General features: G+C 41.4%; 1 protein-coding gene across 2 annotated transcripts in view; it reads left to right on the top strand.

The window, feature by feature from the left end:
* Nucleotides 1-22,091, top strand: part of PLCXD3 (phosphatidylinositol specific phospholipase C X domain containing 3) — a 90,883-nt gene that overhangs the window by 56,017 nt on the left and 12,775 nt on the right. The window contains exon 3 of one of the 2 annotated variants that reach the window (XM_040540084.1): nucleotides 21,093-21,258. The exons of the other annotated variant lie outside the window; for it this stretch is intronic. Coding sequence (XP_040396018.1) covers nucleotides 21,093-21,252 — 160 coding nt within the window. The 3' untranslated portion in view covers nucleotides 21,253-21,258. Of the gene's footprint in view, nucleotides 1-21,092; nucleotides 21,259-22,091 lie in introns of those variants that run through there. 2 annotated transcript variants of the gene reach the window in all.

The raw sequence follows: 22,091 nt of genomic DNA, 5'->3' as shown, positions 1-22,091 counted from the left end.
ACATCTTTCTGAGTGTTCTTTAGAACATGAAGTAGCACAATTGAGAAACAACCAGGTTCATCTTAAAACTTGCTGCATTAATGGAATAGCCAGTTAAAAAACCTTTTTTTCCCCTCTGGCTCATAAAGTGCTTCCTTGAAGTTGTTCAAAAAAATAAAAGGTTCAAATGGTTTCTGGATATGTTTGTCTAAGCTCTGAATGATTTGTATTTGAACTCTCAGTATGCTCTTGTCCACAACAAATTTAGAGATTACAACTAAACCACTTGAAATGTTAGTAAATAATTGGGCAGGAATACCTGGCAGTGTTGTTTTTTCCAAATTGCAACTGAGATTTTCACATGAGCCCTAAGTGTGTAATCATATCTGCTTCATGGATACTTTTTTTTTTTTTGTCTTTGCATAGCTCTTTTAACCATCACAAAAGAAAAGGACTTTGAAAATCATTTCCAGAGCTGGTATGGAAATTGAAATCCTAGTAGTTATTAAAAAAAAATACATATGATGCGTGAAGACACAGGCTTGAAATATGTGTTAAACCACACAGAAATGGAGCTTGTATATTGAGTTAACTGCTCTGAAAGTAAACATCAAGTATACTCAAAACTGCTCCTTAATGTGATGATGATCCTGTTAAAAATAAATAGATGAGCAATTAAGGGTGGAATACAACTAGTGGAATTTACAGAATTCTCTCCAATCTCACTGCATTAATAGAACAGTAACTTAAAAGTATGTAATCCATACTAAAGGAGTCAGGGTATATGATCCAGCTGCACTGTGTTTGCTGCTTTGAACCATCTAATGATTATTCATGGAGACATTATTCTGTCCTTTTCAGAATGAGTACACACGTCAGATCCCATTATTGTGTCCAGGTAGATTGCACATGTGCTATCTGGCAGTTACTGCAAACACGTATAGATTTTTATACTACTTTCTGCTTTTTAATGAATGTTGACAAAGAGTTTTGCAGCATGTTGCTTTTGGACACAGTTTTGTAACTGTACCTGGCGAGGTTTTTTTTTCTTCACATTGAATTTTGGAACATTGAATTTGCGATGTAAATATGGAATAAGGCTGAATTTTCATATTTTTTTTTCCCCTAAATGAAATACTATATTTAAAAAATGTTCCTTTTCAGCATTTTCAAATAAAACCTTTGCTTGCCTGTTTCTTTCCCCCTCATTTTAACAGTGGTCACTGTCACTTACTTATCTACTTAATTCTGAGAACAGAACAAAGTTCAGATCCTTGTGGATACAATAAGACGTATCAGATTTTCATCTCTGAAATTGTTCGCTACTGATGAGATTATTTAAGATTGCAAGAACAATGGTTTGGGAGGGAGGATGTGGTTTCTGTCAGCTGCAGCATCTGTCAGTCCAGGAAAACTGCAAGCAGACACTGTGCAGCGAACCATGCTCCTTTGTGTTGCTTTGCAGCTCATGTCGCATGAAGAAGCACGGTGGAATATTCCTCTGTAGCCAACAAACCGGCCACGTTGGCAGCTCTTCAGTGTGGCTGCTTGTGGTGTAGGCCCACCTGCTCCAACTGTTGCAGTGTTGCAGTCTCCAGTGTTGCAACACTCCAGTGTTGCAGTCTCCTGAGGTGGTGTTGCTCGTGCCTTTCCAGATTGTTCCTGACCCTGTTCCCCACTGCACCGTGTCTGAGGTCCTGCATCTGGGCCAGGGCAATCCCAAGCACCATTACAGGCTGGGCAGAGAATGGATTGAGGGCAGCCCTGAGGAGAAGGACCTGGGGGTGTTGGTTGATGAGAAGCTTGACATGAGCCAGCAGTGTGCACTGGCAGCCCAGAAGGCCAACTGTGTCCTGGGCTGCATCAAAAGCACTGTGCTCAGCAGGGCGAGGGAGGGGATTGTGCCCCTCTGCTCTGCTCTTGTGAAACCCCACCTGAAGTCCTGCACCCTGCTCTGGGGCCCCCAACATAAGAAGGACATGGATGTATTGGAATGAGCCCAGAGGAGGGCCACAAGGATGGTCAGAGGGCTGGAGCACCTCTCCTACAAAGGCTGAGGGAGCTGGGGTTGTTCAGCCTGGGGAAGAGAAGGCTCCGGGGAGACCTCACGGCAGCCTGCCAATATCTAAAGTGGGCCTACAGGAAAGCTGGGGAGGGATTCTTTGTCAGGGAGTGTAGTGATAGGACAAAGGGGAATGGCTTTAAACTAAAAGAGGTTAGATTTAGATTAGATATTTGGAAGGAGGAAGCTTCCAAATGGAGCGGTGAATGGTGAGGCTCAGGTTTCCCAGAGAATCTGTGGATGCCCCATCCCTGGAAGTGCTCAAGACATTGAGAAACCTGGTCCGGTGGGAGGTGTTCCTGCCCATGGCAGGGGTGTTGGAGTTAGATGGTTGTTAAGGCCCCTTAACCCAAACCATTCTGTGATTCTGTTTTTTACTGATTAACTTTGCTCATAGGTGTTGCTGCTGTCAGAACATACGATACTCAGTGGGATAATAATTGAAAGAAAGAGAAATGAAAAAGTCATCAAGCTTTCTATCCTGCACAAATACAGGGGGAAAAGTTTTCTTGTGTGCTCTCCCCAGGACCACGGATCACCATTACAGAACTTCATTACACAGCTTTTATCTTTGTTACTTGAATGAGGAGACTCACTTGCATGCGCGTACATTACGTTCTTGGATTTGATGAAAACTTGGAGGACTAACAATATGTTTTCAGGCTTAACATTCTGTCATGCACAGTTTACGTGCCAAGAAGTACTCTTTGATTAGCAAACAGTATGTACCAAATGAATTACATTCCCTCTGCTTATTGAATTAACTTCACAGTGAGGGAGCTGCCTTTAGTACATCTGAAAGACAGTTGTGAAACAACCTTTTGATGCGTGTTGAGCTGTTCCTTATATTAATGTAGTTTGTTTTCTGATTTGTAGTGAAATTACTAATTTTATCTCTGACTGGTAAATGACACTGGAGACAAGTATTATATTCTCTTTGTTGTCTCTGGTTGAATGATACTGAGGAATAACAGATCTTGTTTAGAGAACACAAGAATCTTGAGGTACTTTTAAAGCTTTTGAGGAGTGAAAAATAAACACAGCGTATTGTCCCCCTTGATTTCCAAATTAATCTGTAAGGATAATGTTCCCTACAGCTCACATGTGACTAAATCCTTGTCCACCATGCTAAAGCTTCCCCCTTAGCAACCAAAGCAAAAAAAAATAAATATATATATATATATATATGTATCCTGCAAACGGGAACGTTTGAAGTGGAGGCAAAGCATAGGCAGCATTAATAACTGGGGTGGTAAGTAGGACACAGAAGCTGTCTGGAGAAAAGTCATCTCTGGATACAGTCATAAACTAAGCAGGGTCAGATTTAGCTAGCAAATAGGTAGATATTAAAAGAAAAATAATCCTTGAAATTGCAAGAACTGGGATTTGGGGGACAGCTACAGAGGGTGCATTCCTCCTCCAAGCCATATCTCATCCAGCTTAATTTTTGAGGGTTTCTGTGTTGCTGGGAGAGTGAGAGTTTGTTGTTTTGGATCCACACTTGGTACTGACTGTTGATGTTTTTAAATTATGTAGAAAAACAAATATTGGAAATGACAACTGTATTTTGCTAATTGCATGAGTGCACTTCCTCCTTGTAGTCTTGATGTCTGTCGATGTTATGGGCTGCCTGAGAGCAGCAATTTCAAATGAGCTGTTTGGCTTTAGTTCTCAGCAACCCATGGCACAGAGGCTGTGTGAGCTCTTAAACTGCCAGGAGGCAAGAGCAGACCCAGTCCCTCACTAAGTTCTGTAGTGCTAGCATGCTAGGCCATCATTATGTCATTATTTTTGACTTTGGAGGCAACTCTTCCTCTTTTTCTTTTTTTTTTTTTTTTCACTTTACAGAAGGCACAAACTATTATTACTATGGACTTCATCAGTTTGCTGTGCAATGCAGCCAAATCCTTAGGGTTCCTATTCCTCAAATTACTTTTCTAGCCCTTCCTCAGAAAAAGCAGTCTCTAGGTTTGCACACAGACCAGCGTGATGAGACCTTGCTGTCAGCTGAAGCATCTTGCTGCTACATCAATGGTCCTCCACAGTAAAATCTAGAATGGTCCGTGTGTATTCATCTGGTTTTACTGACAGATGTTTTAGTGGTATTTCATCACTGGAGCATCGGTGTGCACAAGGATTTTAGTATAATGATCCCTTGGGAGGTGCTGGGTGGTTGTGTCTGATGGGTTTGTCTGGTCACAAACCTGGGATAGTATTAAAATACCACAAAATACAAGAGCACAGGATTTTTAATAACCTTATTACATACTAATATAGATTTAAGTGCATATTAGTAGCCTCTGGGATTTAGTCCAGAAGGGAAGGTGACATGGTGGTCACCAGCTTGACCACCCACTTAATTGGTGGCTTGGCTTTGGGGTTTTGGGGGGAGTTTTTGTTTTTCCTCATGGTGTTTTCCTTGATTTGGCTCGCTTGTAACTTGTTAGGCACCAGAACACCTGTTTGCAGTCCTGGTGTGTGCTGGGTGGCTGCTCATAAAGATATTTTATGTGATGCTATCATCACACTCTCCAAGTACAGTCTGACCCTGTGTATACAGAAAACAGCAAGTGTTTTTCAGCATGTAAAGTAAATGCTCATTCTCCCAGCACTGCTGCTGTGTGCTGTCACTAATATCTACTTGTCTCAAAGACTTCATGCTTCAATCTGCACGGCAGCTCTAGTGAAATTGCAAATGGCTCATTAAGTCAGTTGGGTTTTCTTTGATCTTTCTGACATTACTCAGATAACTACGGAAATTCTACAACTAATAGATGCTAACAAGTACTGACCCTGGGGGAAAATGCGTTTGCTTGTGCAGGGTCTGGGTCTGCCTGTCTGCTTTGTACCTCATTGTGAAGGGAACAGTTCCTTGACAGGTTGGTCCTTCTCCTCTTTGTTTGTAGGGTACAAAATGAGTACAGCGATTTACACAAACAAGCCTTTCCAGGGTTACTCACAAGGAGGCTTTCAAGCTGATAATGAAATTCTGTAATACAAAGACTCTTAATACGAACTGGGGTGAATAAAAGCTCAGCAGGTATAAAAACATTCATGTCTCTGTGTTGTATTACCACTTGCATACTTCAAAGCACTGCCTTCAAGACTGTATAAGTAAGTAGAACAATAGGGGCATTGTGGTCACTTCCTAAGCAGAGAACCGGGCAGTTCTTGATGCATTCACGGTATTTTTGGAAGTTTGAGCAGTTCCTTGTATCTGCTATATGTTTCTGGAGTGGTAGGATGTGGAGGGTGAGTTGTCAAAAACTTCCCATCAGCTCTTAAAATCCTGTTGCACCTGCTGTATCATTCGAGGTGCATTAGGGCAATTCTCAGCAAGCTCCAAGGCAATGGAGGAGGGTTTTCAAGGGTAATCTATAGAGAATGCATCCACACTCTCACTAGAGAAGTCACTTGGCTATCTCCAGCTTCTGCAGTGGCTGTTTCCAGACTTGGGTGGTAGGCTAAGGAACCTTCAGCTGTGGAAACCCCCGGGATCCATTATCTGTCCTGGTTTTATGGTCTGTTGTGATAGGGAAGAAGGCAGGGACGGGAGCTAAATAGTCTGAAAGCATGTACTGTCAAGAGAGCAGAGACGCTGATCTCTGGCAGTAACACTAGCGACAGAAGATACTGGCACTTACCATTAAAATGTCTGAACTCTCTTGAGGTTAGGAGAGGAAGAGTGAAGTGTTTGTCTCACCAGAAAACAGCCGTAAATGAGGAAGATGAGCCTCCCATCTGTAAAGTAGACTGCCAGACTGGTCTAAGTTTTCTTGAAGTTACTCCAAGCCTGAAAGTAATTTTATTAAATGCTGACCCATGCTTGCAAACAACCTTCACGGACTGAATGAGTAATTAGACATGCAGGATATAGCCAGAGATGTGGCTATATGTGTATTAGCTATATAGCCATATGTGCCACATATATAGCCATGTAGCTGTATGTGTTGGTACAAAACATACAGGGAAGGCAATAAGAGATTGTGGCAATGTGGTGATGCATTGGTACAAATGAAGTGGCTGGAACAGGGGGAGTGGAAAAGGACTTGGCAAATAGGCAAGCCAGCCAGGCAGAAGGTCTTGGTGATATACCAAGATCTAGAACTTGCATAGGCTAAGCTTGAAAATGTTCATCCTGTTTTTATAAAACTTTTTCTCTAAAACTTTACTGCTAGGCAAAAGCTTCATTATTCTATTCTCTTCCAGGATTGATTTTTTTTTTTTGTGGCTAAGATACAAAGTTCATGTAATAGGAGATTATAAGAGTATGTCTATAGTTACAATGACAGCATTGCACATACTGTCCCAGGCTGTACTGTTGCTTCAACAGAGCGCAAGCTGTTATAGTAAAATGTCTCAGTATTTATCTCAGATGCTAAGGAAAATAATAAAAGACATGTCTTTAAGACACTGAATGATCATGCAGTGGGATCTGACCTTTGGCAAGATTTGGATGTTGTAGCTGTTGATCTGAGAGTTTTTGTAACTAAGCAACTGTCATCCGGAAGGTATTAGATCATAAAATAGTATTAAGGCATGAAGAAGACTGACTGGTTCAAGTCAGAGCCATGGTGACATGCTGGCACTTTTGCACTGAAATTTTTTGTTTTCTGAGTTGTAGCACAAAGGAGTAGTTACCATCACTCTTTTCATAGTGGGATATTAAAACTTGCTTAGCTTTATCTTTCAAGTAGTGCCGTCGTGCTCTCAGTTGTACCAACAAGCACTTTTGTGTAGGAAATCAAGAACTGATCCAGATCCTGGGTGATACAGCTCCTTGATTTTGCTGCTGGCCAGTGATAGGGGACAGCCATGGACCTTTATTTCCTCCCTACTTGGATTTACAAACTCTGAAGTCAGAAACTGACTTCTCTCTCCTTTTACAGTGAAAGCAATTGAAATTAGGGCTCCTAGACAATGCTGTAATCCAAAAAAAATCATGCAGATAGTAGTGTACTTCATTGTTCAAGTACCTGGGAAAGGATCGTTTTAGCCAGTGCATTTGGTGCCTTGTTTGCCAAGGTTTGAGCACCAGCAGGACTTTCTTCAAGAGTTAATTCATTATGGCTTGGCCCCGTGTTGCTGCTTGCCAGAGCTTCTTGGAAGGAACTGAGGACATGGCAACCTGACTCCCCACTGCCCTTCCCAGAGAGCATGGGGTGAGCATGGCCTGTGGTCACCATCAGCTCTTCGCGGGCCAAGGGGCTGGCATCTGCCTCCGCTCAGGATTGCTGCCATGGCCTCCTTTCCCTGGCCTCCTTTCGCCATTTCCCTGCTTTCCACTCTTTCTGCTTTGTTTTCAATTTCTTCTTTTTGACCATTGCAGGCAGTTGTTCCAGCAAGTTTCATTTCTGCTTCAGTTGCATGGATGACGATGATTGGGATTTGGACAATTAAGATGAAATAATTAAATCTGAAACCAGAGTGTTACTGGTTTCAGTGGTGCCACTGGGTGGAATTAAGGAAAGGGGGGTTCGTTCCCAGAGGTGTTGTTTCAGGCTGCCATCGGGTGATGGGCAGGTGGTCCTGCGGGTCATTAAGCTAAATGTGTGTTCAGGCCAGCGCTGCTTCTCTGAGGAGTATGACCGCATGGCATGGCAAGTGTCTGTGCCTGGTTCATCCCTTCTGTCAAACATCCTTCTGTGGCAGTCACAGGACAGGACTCACCTGGCAGGGATGGACAAGGTCATCGCGAAGGCATCGGAAATGAAGTGCCCTGAGAGCCGCTCTCTCACCCTTGTTTAATGCTGTGATCAGGAAGTTCTTTTCAGCCTGCTGCTAATCCTGGATCGGAAAGCATTTGGTTGATAATGATCTCTCACCTCGTGGTGCTTGCTGCTGGCTCCCTCTCTCCCTCACACAGTGTGTCATGCTATTCGTGTCTGGCTGCATGAAAACAGAGAAGATGTAAATGCAACTGGTTAGCTTCTTTCTTGGTGGAAAACTTCCTTCTTTGAGAGCTCCAGTCTGAGGAGCATTTGTGGAAATAGGAAATCATATGGTGAGCATCTGGGTGTTTTTCTTGTAAGCTGTTTCTCATGAGAGTTACAGGTAGGTTGCTTCTTAGAAAAATATTTTCCATCTCAGGCAGGACTTTCCTTTATTCTGTAGTAACTCTGGAAATGCACTGTATGGACTGATCACAGGCTCACTTACTGTAATTCCCTCTCAGAAACCTCTGGGCTTCTCTCCTGCTTGCAGCCATCACCGACCTTACAGCCAGGGTTGACCATACCAGCTGCCTGCTCCTGCACTGAGCAGCTCTTCTCAGGGTACACCTCTTCTGAGATGCAGACTCACAGCAGCTGGCAGGGAAATCATGCTTTATTCATTTATCCATTTTTGTTGTTGTCAGTTGTTTGCATTTTTTTGTTTGCCGTTTTTTTTTTCTTTAAGCGAGGTTTGTGTGTGTCTTACTCCAGGCCCATGCTTGTGAACTCTTGTCATCTCTTAAATAATGTGTCCACTGATGCACAACAAGGTGGAACAGCCTGTGGGGACACACAGACAGAAGCTGTGCTGTCCACAGCTGAGTCAGTGCTGGGTGGAGGGGTGCAGGGCCTGAGGGCAACCAGCAGCATCTGGCCTGGGAGGTCTGTAGGAGGAAGGGGACTGCAGCAGCTTTTTAGTACGTGTGCAGCTTGGTCTGTATCTCACAAGAGGCGCACGAGCCACCACAGCGACTCTCGCACTCGTTGTGTGGCTGACGTGATGGGTCTGTGTGGTCTTCTGCTGATGGAGCAGAGTGATCCAGCATGACTCATGTCCCAAAGGAAGAGGGAATGCCCTCTTTGCTGTGGCATATCTCAACCAAAATCTATCTTGGCTTCACCCCAGAAGGATTTTAGTTTATTGTTGATGCCTCCTCTGAAATCCCTTGCTACACTTTTTACAAGCTATATAATGCATTTTTTTAGTTTACCTTTTCCCTGATGGTCTGTGATGTGGCTTGTTTCATTTGTGGTATAGCAACCCTAGTTCATCAGTGTGGAGTTTTCGTTAAATAAAATATGAGATCAATTCAGAAGTTACCAGTATTACTGGAAGCATGAGACTTCTCACAATGTCTGGCTATTTATAGTGCAGATTAGAACCAGTAAGAGCTCTCCAAATCATCATTTGCACTTGAAAAAAACTTAGTTTTTAAAGCTAAGTTGAGATCACGTCAGTGCTATATTAGTTAATATTTTATTTCCTTTTTAAAATTTTGGTCTACAGTTGTTAGATCTGTTAGTCGTGGCAGCAAGTACACGTTTGTGTTAAATTGTTTCGACCCAGCGATTACAAAACCATTTGTTCCCATTGGTGCAGCTTTTTGTTGAAAGCTGCAGATATCTTAGTCTACACTTTTTTTCAAGACTGCATCTTTCAGTGTTTTTCTCCAGGGGGAAGTCTACTTTAGCAAAACAGTTTATGTCAAAACATTTCAACTTTGTACTTCTATTAATTCCATCTTGTCTTTAGGTTTATGTTACAGTGCTAATTGCAATATTTAATGCTGTTGCTGTATCCACAGCTTTCATTTTTGTATTCAGAAATAGATTTTGAACTTTACGTGATGGGAAAGGCCAACACTTTGCTTTCTAATTTGAAATAGAATCACATTTTGAAATGCTGGATTTTGTCACAGAACAGAAGTTCTTGGTTTCAAGCCAGATCTCTGAAATATCACAAAGGGTGTCTAGCACTGAAGTGCCCAGCCTTTATCATTCCCTGGATTATCATTGTTGATCAAGTTACAGTCTGCAGACAATAACATATTTTTTTTCTCATTCCTAATCTCCTTTTTAATTTTGCTCATGGCTATTGGAAATTATGGTCTTACCCGTTACGTATATGGTGGGTACTACTGGCCAAGCAAAATAGCAGTATTATTGACAACAATAATTCACCCAGTGTGCATGGGAATAGACATGGTAGAAGGACAGAGTTCTTTGGGGGAATCTGTCATCTGAGTAATGTTCTGTGTTGTATTTCCAGGACCGTTACTTTTTTGCAGGAAAAATAATTCAGAACTTGTTTTTAATTTTTCTATAAGAAAGTTCAACCTCATCGCTTTGGCCAAGAGTGAAATGGCCCAGCTGACATTTTAAATTTTAAAATAATTTTAAACCGAGGTAGACAGCATGATGGTAGATGTAATCTAGAGTCAGTAATAGGCAGTGTGGAAGAGTCTAGTGAAGATGACTTAGCTTTGTGAGAGGACTGAATTTTGGTGCCAATCACGTTATGTTGCCAGTGATTGCTTCATCACTGAGCCATTTCAAGACCGTTGTCTATAAGGTTGAATTATAGGAAAAGATGACTGTTAGCATTTTATTATAAAATCTGACAATAACGAATGGTAAAAAGGATGGCTCAAAGGTCAGCAAAAATACCTGCCAGACTGACATAAGCAGATTTCATTCCTTCCAGTGGATTCCACAGCACAGTGCAGTATATGAACTGTAGCACCATTACATTAAAAATTGGCCCTCTTGAGTTGGCTAAAATAACTGTACTAACAGTGGTTATCTTTATATTAAGTTCTGCTTCGTTTATTCACTGTGGAGCTTGGAAGTTAGACTTTTATCCTGTAGATAATAAAAACAAATATAATATGAAAACATTTTTCATATTTTTAAATATTACATATTTTCATATCTAATATAAAATATGTAATACAAAAATAATATGAAAAATAAGACCTGAATGTATTAGCAAGATTTCTGTGCTGAATGATCTGTTTCTAGGTGTACACAAACTCTTAGAGATAGACCTCTATGCAGCTGGATGAATTCCTATTCTGTAAGGCCAGAAGCCTGGGAAGATAAGGTACATGAAAAAGCAAAACTGCAGCCTGAGATTCCACTGTCTGAACTGTCAGGGTGCCTCTTGCAGCCTTCTTTGTGACCCCAGATAGTGTTGAGGTAAATGTTTTATAAAAGCTGTACAAAGTGGATACAATCAAGCAAAGAGGAGAGTGGCATAACTGGAATGGCATAATTGCTAAATGCATAAGCATTGCCAATATTAAAACAGATCTATGAAAACAATGGCTTAGAGTGGAGAGCAGCAAATGTAAAATTTGCTTACATTAAAATGATAGGGGGATGTTCTGAGCCCCAACAGGCTTTTAGGAGAAGGTGAGACAGTCGGCCTTAACTGGAAAGAAGCGATAATTGAACTTACAGAGATTAAAGGAAAGTAGGACAAATCTTGATGAGGTTTTGCCAAAGGTGGATTGTGTCAAACTGTATTGATTATTTTTTTTAACTAATGTTATGGAAATTTTACAGAAAAACCAGATTACTGGATGTCAGTAACGTGGCTGGTAAAGTGTGAAATAGGATATTATCAACCAAAATAGAATTTAGGCATCAGAAATGGAATTTAAACTGATTGAAAGTACCAGACTGAAGAGGAAGTAATGGTACCATTCCTTAAAGAGAATGGTAGTCTTTAACATTTCCATGAAGGATCCTTGGTTCACCCATAGGAGAGTGCTAAAGCAGTTTGCTGTTAACACAAAGAAAGAGGCTATCATCATACTAGAGTTAGACTGAGGAGTGACATACAGCAAGAACTGGGTGACCTTAAGACCTGCAGAATTTAGAAACAAGCTGGATTTCGGTGGTACAAAATGCAGGGTGATGGCAATGGAAACGTGTTCTGGTGAGGTGGGTTCTCCTCAGCTGGGAAAGCCAGGCACGGTGGCTGGGGGAGTATCTCTCACCTGTGGATGGCTAAAGCTACACCCTCAGTAAAAAGCATCTGGGAAAAAGAGTGGCAGCATCTTGGTGTGCGCCAAGGTATTTCCAGCATGTACGGAAGGGCTGCAATGCTGTTGCCCAAGGTGCTGTTGGATATCTTTTTGGATATCCTGTGCAATTTCGAGCGTCCTTGTTCTGGGGAGGTGGTTAAGCCTGGAACAGGTGCGGAGAGGTAGTCCTACTAGGATAATCAGGGAATGCATTGCTGAAGACAGAGAGAGCACTTGTCTTGTTTATCCTAGCACAACGAAGCCAGAGAGGCTATGTGATTATTGTCTATAAATATCACAGGGGAATAAATACCAAAGAGGGAGAAGAACAGTTTAGGCTAAAGGCCAGTGTTCTCACAACAGCAACAGCAATAAACTGACTAAATAAATTTAGGCTGGAAGTGAGAGAAGGGCTCCCTGCCACCAGAGCAGTGAGGTTTTACAACCCTCTTGGAAAAATGGGAGGTAAAAAAGCTGGCTGCTTATAAGATGAGCTTTATCAGCCCTTGAAAGAGGGAGAGAGATAATTAGTTAACAGATTCCTCCCAACCTGTTTCTGTGCATGAACAAGACATTTGTGGTATTCATTCACAGCTCCACTGGTTATTGCGAAGTCAGAGCCAGACCTGCCTGTGGTAGGGGGATAAGTCTTGCTGACTTGGGAGCACATTGGCAGGAAGAGCCCCATGAGCATGTCTCCCTCAGCTGTGACCAGAGCAAGCATTTCTCGTTGTGAAAGAGAAGTGGCTATTCTGCCCTATCTCCTGGACACGGTGGGTGGCATAATTATAACTGGTGTAGCACAGGGCTTATTCTATGAATGTTTTGGGCTTGTTAGTACTGGGTTGCGTGAAAAACAACCAGAAGGAACAAGGATTTGCTCAGGGAAATCTGCTCCTGCTAAATGCTTCAGAGGAATGCCCAGAATACTGTTTAGAGAATATTGCCTCTGGGATCATGATGATTAACAAAGCTGGTTTTGCTATGTGAGGCCAGAGCTAGAAGCCAGAAAATGTATAAAGAATGCTAAGCATCTTAGTCTCCTGCTCTTGTGAGATTAAACAGCTGTTGCAGAGAGAGTTGGTGTTTGAAGATCCTAGACCTGCACAACCTGTGGTCTGGCTGCTGGGCTGGCCTTTGCTCTGACATTTTGTGTTCCTGCTGTGCAGTGACCACTGCTGGGCCCGAGGCTGCTGTGTACCATTCACCAGTCTCCAAAAAAGATGAGTTATAGTTGCTAACCCAAATCAGGTGCTTCCCAGACATCAGTACAATGGCATGACCATACCAGAGTGATCATGGCGGCTCGAACCCATAACCAAGACCTAACCAAGAGCTTGTACTGAATGTCAGTTCTTCATTTTGTTAGTTGATTATGTAAAGTTTTTAAGCATGGTTTAGATGAAAACCTTGGGGGCAACGACAGCAACGTACTATGGGTTTAAAAATGTGTATCTATTTGATGTGGACCTTGCAAAACAAAATGATGAAACTAATTTTGGACATACAGGCTTGGTGGAGAAAAAGGTGGAGGAGCTCCAGTCCACATAAGAAGATGGTTGTTGGTCAAAAGAAACAGCAGCAGGAAGTAGAGAAGGTGGTACCTCAGATGAAGGCATATGTACATCAGGGAGGAATTTTGATGCCAAACAAAAATTTGCTAGAAAAACAGATTTGTGAGAAGCACTGATGTGATTTTTGAAATTTGGTCACACTTGATAAGTAATTGTATTTGATGAAAATATGTAGGAAAACGTTTAATCTTGATATTTTCTAACTTAATGTTTTAGAAATATTGAAGTGCTTTGACAAATTTAAAATAACTTTAAAGACACCTCATTTAAAATAATTTAAATTTTAAAAGAGCAAAAAGCAAGAAAACAAGGTTTAATTGGCTATGCTGAACATTAGCTAGACACTTAATTTTTTTAATTAACTGAAAAATTGTGTAAGCTCCTATATAATTTTGTCCCTCACCATCTTGCATCCTGATTTTTTTCTTCATAACATCCTTCAAATCAGAGCTGTAATTATTCTGAATTTCCATTACTTGAATATGCAAGCCTGATGCTCATATTGTACTCTCTGGTTCTTCTTGTTGTCCAGACAGCAATAGTGATGAAAAATGCCTATTTTTCAAAGGCCTTTTTTCAAAGGCAGTGATTTATGTCACAGTTTTATATTTCAGCGTTGTTGGGCGGATTGCTTCATTGTGATCTACTTAGTGATGTTTCACAAACAAAGCTTATTTCCACCTTCTCGGAAGAATCAGGTGTTAGCTTCCTGGGAATGCCACAAGACCCAGCTCTTCACTCGGGCTTTCTCTGGAGGCACAACGGAGTTGGAAGGATTTGAATGTGGTTGTTTTCCTAGCATTTTTCAACAGTGAATTCAATATGAATTATTCTACAGTGCGTCTATCTCTGAATAAGGTATTATGGAATACACCGAGCAAGGTACTGTGGCAAACAGCTGCGTGCAGTTTTGTATACTTTGGTTGTCAGCTCTCTGTTTCTGCAGACTCCTTGTAAATCTACTAGATGAAACAAAAAGAAAAATTGAACCACTTAGAGCAGTTTGACTTGAAAGGAAATGGAAATTGCTTTATTTTGTATTCAACAGTGAAGGTTCAAATATAGGTGAGAGTTAGTTTAATTTTGAAGCATTTGCAGGTAGTTGGGTAAAAAACACTAATTTTGCAGGCGACTCTACTAGACTGAAAAATCTATATTTTATCTATTTAATTAAGTTGGATTTATTGTAGTATCTGTTTCAGTGGAAACTGTTCAATGAATGATGTGCGAAGTTCTGTTACAGGTCATACAGCAAAGTGATAGTGCTGGCAGCCAGAAGTTTATTAAATACACTTTGCCTTCCCTCTAGCTGCTCTGTTTTCCCTGATGGTGATGCATACCTTTTTGCTCATTTTTCTAGTTACTCAAAAGCAGTTTTTGTTTAAAATCACTTTGCTAATTCACCTGTTTTGCACGCAGGCTACTGGGCAGGTCTAAACATTAGTAAAAATCCCCTTTTCTTTTCTGCTTTGGTAAAGTCTTTCATTGTTCTCCACATCTAATTTCAGGGTGTTTCTTCTGTGCGCAACATTTTTTAATCTTTTTAATTTGTTGCCATGTTCTTTCTCTTTTCTTTCTTGCATCATTCAAATTTTATGTGTTTAAGAATTTGAGTTTTGTAATGAGGGAGGGGCTAAGCCATCAGCAGCAAGTGAAACCATGAGCTGGGGAGTAACTGGGCAGCTCCATACCTGGAGTCCCCTACCAAGTTCCTCAGCAGGAGAGCTCTTTGAAAGGTTCCAGGCAGCACATGGTGGCAACTCTCAGAGAAAATGAACCCCCTGGTTAAGGCTGATGGAGGAGACCTTGACCATGAATAGTCCAGTACTGGCTACAACTTCATTCCAGACTAAAACCAGCAATCACCCCCTACCCTTGCTGTAAATCACTGCACAAGAAGTTGTTTTCTATGTACTCTCTGCTCCTGCATGTGTTGCTAGGACCTCCAAAAGCAGCTCCTGCACTTTTTGGCCCTTTAGAGGAAGTCAGTCCCTTAATTCTCTTAATTCTTAATCTTCCTGGGCATGTTGTGGGAGTTGTGCAAGAGCACTTGGAGCCATTAAATATTTGAGTTATTCAACCTGTGTTCCTTACTGCGTATCACGGAGTTTAGTAGTGCCATCCCCACAGTTTGAGGTTGAAGTCCAGCTAATACCAATACACAAGATAGCTAGCCCTATTTTATATCACTGCCAAAAACTGGTGAAAGGGTTGGTTGTGTGGACAAGATGTGGGAGGCATAAGCCAACATGAAATGAAAACAGTCCGATGGCGACTGATGTCAAGTTGAGGGGCAAAAATCAAGGAGAGGAGATACGGATGACACAAGTCCTGGGTTCCTTTCCCTTACACAGTGCAGAACCCAATTATGTCTCAGGTTGCTGCACATGTAGCCCTGGTGAGGTGCCTTCATTAAGCTCCTTGGCATACAAGTAGAAGAAGCATTGCTCTGTGTGGTAGGAAGATGGCCGAAGTTAGAAAAATTCGTCCTTTCATCCATTAGTGAAGCTAGTGCTTTTTACATGTTTGTGCTTGCATGTACACATGCTTTCTTCCCTCATTTCAAGATGAATTAAGCCATTTGTATCTGTTGCTTGTAATTGCTTGTTTATTTGAATATGAATATTGAGTGCAGCTGCACTAACTATAGACTCTTTTATACTGTTCTGTGAAGCTGTCTTTTATGTTAAAGCGTAAGAAATCCCTTTGAAGCCAAAATGACATACATTTTTTTTTCTATATTGATTATAATATTTAGGATATCAAATGATTAATACGAACAGCGAAATTAAAAAAAAAAAAAAAAGAAATTTTGAGTAGAAATGAACAAGGTATTAAAAATAACTAGTTGAGGTCTTTTCAGTTATCTTATTATTTGTTTTCTTTTAGGCTTCCCCTTCCCTGGCTTGCTTCCATAAATTCAGAGCATTTATTTCTTTCATTTAGAAAAAAAGAAGGATTGTTACATACTGCGATTCCAGGAGATGGGGCTGTAAGAAAAATGCCATCTGTCATGAGACCCATAAGAAAATATGGTAGTTAGCCCCTGATGACAGGTTGGAAAATTGTTGTGAAAACTTTTGAGCTTAGTGCAAAATGCATCGCTCCAATTCCGGAAGGGAGCTGTTAGCAAGGGGAGGAGGTGGGGGTTTTCTTACTCTGTCAGACTGTTGCTGGGCACGCAGAAGACAGAATTTTTCAAGATTGCAGTTTTGAACCATATACTCACTTTCAGTGAGATTCTTTTTTTTTTTTAATTTGCAGGCTTTAAAGAGAGAGAGGTTTTGCAGTGACAAAGTGCCTTGTGGCATTGACTTCTCAAGGTCTGTGTCAGCCCATGACCGTGGTATGGGATTCTTTTTTACATTGTTCTGCTCTGCTGTGGCTTCTTGCTCCCAGTTTCATTTGGGGTAGTCATGTTGGGCACCACCACTAAGTCTCTGAGCGTAGCATGATTCTTCAGAGATGTGTATGGATTCAGATTCCGGTTAGTCCATTATAATTTCAGTAGCTCTCATGTCAGCATTTGATTTTTTCTAGCTGTCTGGTTGACCCTGGCCATTTTATTCTTGTTCTCAGCTTTCTGCTGAGTGTTCCACCACAGGACTTGCAGAGCATCTTGATGCCTTGCTGTCTGCTGGCAGAAGGCAGAACACATATGTGCTGTGCTTTGGAGAAGAAGAAAAGGATGTGTAGTGTACACAAAGCACCTTACAAGCAGGGAGATGATAGCAGCCTGCAGCTATACCCCCTCAGGCACTTGTCAGATCAGTGCAGCGAGGCTGATCTGCACCATACCTGAAAGCTGCTGTGGATGCCTCGGAGCTGGGGGCTGCTGTGGGCAGTATAGGTAACATGTTTAGGACACATTTTCAGGAGACTGTGAGTAGCTGGAGTTGCCAGAAGGTAGGAAGGGCGAACCTGCTGCCTGCCTGGGGCTTCTTCCTTGGTGGTGTTCAAAACATGGCATAAAATAACTCAGCATAAAATAACTCAAGCCTTCTCTCTTCAGAAGGTAGGAGATGAATTGATAAGTGTGATAAAGGCAAGGAAGTTGTAGCCTTTGTAAGTGGCAGAATTTGTAGTGGAAATAGTCATGTACTGTAGTTGTAACAGTACTTACGGCTTTATCTTAATTAACATGATCACCCACAAGTTCCAGGTAGTAAGAAATTATTCCCCAGCCACCATCACTGATGAAGATGTACTTATGAGCATTTTTGGGAAGACACCTCAGAGTCTCCTGGCTCTAGTCATTTGCCTTTACTTCATGTAACATGACTCCTTCTGCTAGATAGAGCTTTGTTAGCTCAAAGTTTGGGCAAGAGACCTGGACTGAAAAAAAAAAGTATCGAAAAAGCAGCTTAGTGGCGAATAAACACATCCGATGGATGGTGATTTGCCATTGGTGACAATGCTGGGCTGCTTTTTTTGTGGGGTATTTATTCACGTAAGTTTCTGTAACGGCATGGTTCCTTGTTTGTACTTGTACAAATGAGGCTTATCGGTATTTTATCACCTGTATTTCTTGCAGCTTTGAAAGAGCGAAAGGGGCATTGATGATGCAGCATCACTAGGGTTATGTGTTTGTGGCACTCGGAATCAGCTGGCACTGTTTCTGTTCAGCTCTATCAGCTCTGTAGGTGGATGCTGCAGAACAGTAAAATAGAAATGTTTGCGCAACGTGAAAAGGAGATAATTCGGTGTGACAATAGTAATGTGCTTAACTCCTTGCAATGGGAATCATGTAACTCGTGTAATTAGAAGGAAAAAAAAAACAAAAACACGATACTAGCTTGGCTCAGGAAGTGCTTGACAACTCAGATGATGACATGATAGGGAGCACAGGGACTGACAACAAATGTCAGTGAAAGATCTGGGGACACAAAGCAGAAAGAACACTCGACAGATCATTACACACAGGTGACCAAGCCATCCCCATTCTGTGGTCAACTCTAACACACAATTTGAATGGTTTTAATGCAGTGAAACAAGTATAATGAGTTTATAAATAAATTATAACTTTTTTAAAGAACTAGAAGATGAGAGGAAAAAAAAAAAGCAAATGTGTAGCTAATCCCTTGATGGGTGGCAGAACATTATCTTGTGTAAAGCAGAACTTCTGTGTTTCACAGGCAATTGGCTAAGGTCAGTTTTAATTTCTATAGTCTGCTCTTACTGTCATTGCTGTGGTTTCCTTAGCATTTCTTGAACTGCCAGATTTCCATTTGGAATGAAACAACTGCCTCAAGCAGGTGAACTTTGCAGACACCTGATAAATGGGTGGTCAGGCTTATCTCTCTGACCCACAAAAGGTTGGAATGAATGACATCTGAACAGCTCTCGAATCTCTCAGCTGAAAGGTTGATTAGGAAATGATGGCAATTCTATTCCCCTCTGTTTTCATAGCTTAGGACTTACACCACTGTTAATGAAAGTGGAAGATGTTCCTCTCTCATGTGATCTCCAAAGGGATGACAGATTAGAACAGTTACAGAGCTTGTCTGACTTGATCTGCTCAATCACTGGAAAAGTTGGGCTTCAAACACAGGCATCCTCATGACAGACAGTACTTTTCCAGTTAATCCACAGACTATCATGTACTTGTCCATGCTACCAGAAGTACATGTGTTACAAGGCCTCATGTCATAAAAGCTAAATGCCTCAGTTTGTGTGGTAGAAGTTAAAGCTTTTAGCTCTGCTTTTTTCCCACTTCAGTTCCCCACCCATAGGCCAAGAGAGTGGCCATAGTTCTAGTGTTGCCTCATTAGTGAGATCTCTGATAATATAGGGTCCGCTGAAGCCTTTACCAGCTGATAAGTTCCTAATGCTATTAGTTAATGCTCGAGGTGTGATGGCTAAAAACATAATGAGGAAAATAGGATGTTGAATATTAATCACCTCCAGAACCATCGCTTGCTGCTATTAAATATCCCATTACATTTTTATACAGCATAGAGGTGTAGGTTCAATAAATACAGCTGAAATTTCTTTGAAGGGAGGGCAGAAAAGGGCACTTTTGAGCTCGTTTCTGCCTCCCCTTTAAAATGAAACCCAGAAAAGCAACAACAGCTCAATAGAAGAGCAAAGACACCTGGTCCCTTGTGACTCTGCAGAGTACAGTGCTATGATCAATTACACTAAAATATTCATCTGGCCCCAGCACGGTAGTCTGTGTCATCTGATTAGATGAGCTTCCAAACTGTATAAAGCAATTGGAGATGACTGAATTATAGATAAACGTTTCAGAAGAATAAATTCAGGGCTGTTTGATGTTAACGTAGGTTGTACCTGCAACCTGACAGCTCGTGGGCAGTGTAACGTGTCCATTCGCGATCCTGGAGAAGGAGTTCCTACCTGTGTCTCTCTGAGCCTAAGAACAACGGAATTCACTCATTTCACACAGTGTTGCCCAAATTTTCTGGTTCTAGTCAGTCTGGCTTTGGTAGTGCCAATTTTTTGACTACTCTGCTGCTGCCTAGAGGATGTGAGAACTAAAGAAGCAAGTTTAAGGAGTTCAGTCCCAGCTGGTCCATGCTTGTGCGTGGCTAGTTCATTTGTTCCTTGGCTGTGCCAATTCAACCTTTATGAAATCCTGATATAAATCAAATCTCTTCAGTGAACTGGGGCCATTTGGGACATGGTAAGACTAAACATGGTTGATTTATTTCTTTTAATCCAGAACACTTCCATGTGCTATCTTTCCTTTTGTCACTGGAGGTTTATTAACACAACCGAGAGAATGGTAAGTTGTGATCTGGGGACAGAAACAAATGGCTGGCATGGAAAAGAAAAATAAGCCTTTTAAAATAGTTCTGCCACAAAAGAAAATCACAGTTGAATGATGCACTGTGGAATGGTTTGTGTTTTGCAGGTAAACTTTAGTGATGAACAGTTTCTCATCAGTGGGAACAGGGTGTGGACATGATGAACACTTCTGAATAGCACACCTTTACGCCAGTATTTTTGGCTGCATCTATTTTTGGCTAATCCCATTAAAGCTAGGGAGAATGTGTATGGATATTTGTGTAGAAATGCTCTGAATAGAGAGCAAGGTTGTAGAATATGTGAAATCACTGGAGGCTTGTAAGAACTGATTAAATTGAACATTTGCCAGGAGTAGTTTGTATAGTTGATCTTCATGTAGCTGATCCTGCCTCAGGATGGGCTGTATGAACTTGAGCGACTTTTCAAGGTTCTTTCCAGTCATGATTTTTATGATTCAGTGACACACGAGACATCCACTGTTCCCACTGGAGCGATGAATTCTCAGCATCCTTGAAAAGCAAAAGTCAGCATGTGCTGACTTACAGCTCCAGAATTAATCAGTGTTCTTCAAATATGAGTAAAATTGGATGAAGGGGTGAGAAAAGTTAAAGTGTAAGGATTCTAATTCTGGCTTATATGAGCACATGCTCCTGCAGAGGAGTGCTTTTTTTCTTGAATAGTAACACCTATTTGCAAAAGGCTGTGTGGTTCACTGGAGTGGGAGGAAATGCCCTGAGTATTTAACTTTCGCCCTAAGCAAGTGGACGCGCTTCAGTTCTCTCTGGTGTTGCTGGTAGTGGGCATTTAATGCTAGACAGCTCTGCGCTCTGGAAATGAGACCGGTTTCCCTTTCTGGATTTAGGTTGTAGTGGCTCTTTACACTCTAAAAGAAAACCTGTTGTCTGCCATTTAGTGCTCAAATTCTCATTAAACAGTGAACAACCCTTCTGTTTTGTACTTGCAGAGTTACTTCTCTTCCTTCTCCTCCTTCCTTGAAAGCTCTGCAGAGAAGAGCGGCTGTTTCGCCATGGGAGGTCCTGTTGTGGAGCACTGCTGTTGTTAATGTTCTGTCATGTTGTCAGGCTGTGATGACTCAGACATTAAAAAAAAATAAATCTTTCTGAACTAAAGTAGCCTAACAGCAAAATTTTTTAAAGCAAATTTTATTGCAATTAGTTAGGTCATATCTTCTTTCTGAAAGCATATAATGGACCTCTCAGCTCTGCTGCTTAAACTGAAGCTACTTGAACGTATTATTATTTTCTAAACAGAGTTTAATTCCATTGGAGTCCACCTAAGATATTTGACAGATTGAGAAAAATAAAGAAGTCATCCTGAATGTTAGATAGCTTTGAAAAGGGCCAAGCATGTCTTGTAGTTTAGGGCAGAGTTTCTTAGGTAAGTTCTCTAACACATCAGAAAATGGTTCATCAAAGAAGTGCAAAACTTAAAAACAAAACAAAACCACAAAAAACACCTGCACACATTTCTGTTTATATGAGCAAGCAAGCAGAATGGGGAAAATAGAGGTAATAAAGTAACTGTCAAAGCTGAGACTAGATTTTACTGGGTTGTAAATAAAAATCACTCTAGCAACAGTATATGAGAAAGTATGTGGCTCCTCAAACAACAACAAAAAAAGCCTGAGACAGTGATGTAGGGCATGTTTCCACGGCACTGATGTAAGTCATCTTGATACCCAAGCCATGCCCAAATGATTGATATGTCTGATGGACTCAGTGAGGGTCCATCTAGAGAGAAAAGCTTTGGTCTCATAAGAACTGCAGCCACAAATGTCTCTGCAGGACATGGCATTGGCCAGTGTGTGTATGTCCCTATTACACCCATCTCCTCCCCTGTCCCCCTTCCACACGCACTACCCAGCTTATCTGGGTGGCCGTAGAAGACTTCTGGGGAGCATGGCAGTGGAGTGGGTCAGGTTGACCATGTGGAGAGACTGGAG

Source organism: Cygnus olor, chromosome Z (genome assembly GCF_009769625.2).
Source record: "Cygnus olor isolate bCygOlo1 chromosome Z, bCygOlo1.pri.v2, whole genome shotgun sequence".
Classification (NCBI taxonomy): Eukaryota; Metazoa; Chordata; class Aves; order Anseriformes; family Anatidae; genus Cygnus; species Cygnus olor.
Note: the sequence above shows the minus strand (reverse complement) of the source record. Positions and strands in the feature narration are given on the sequence as shown.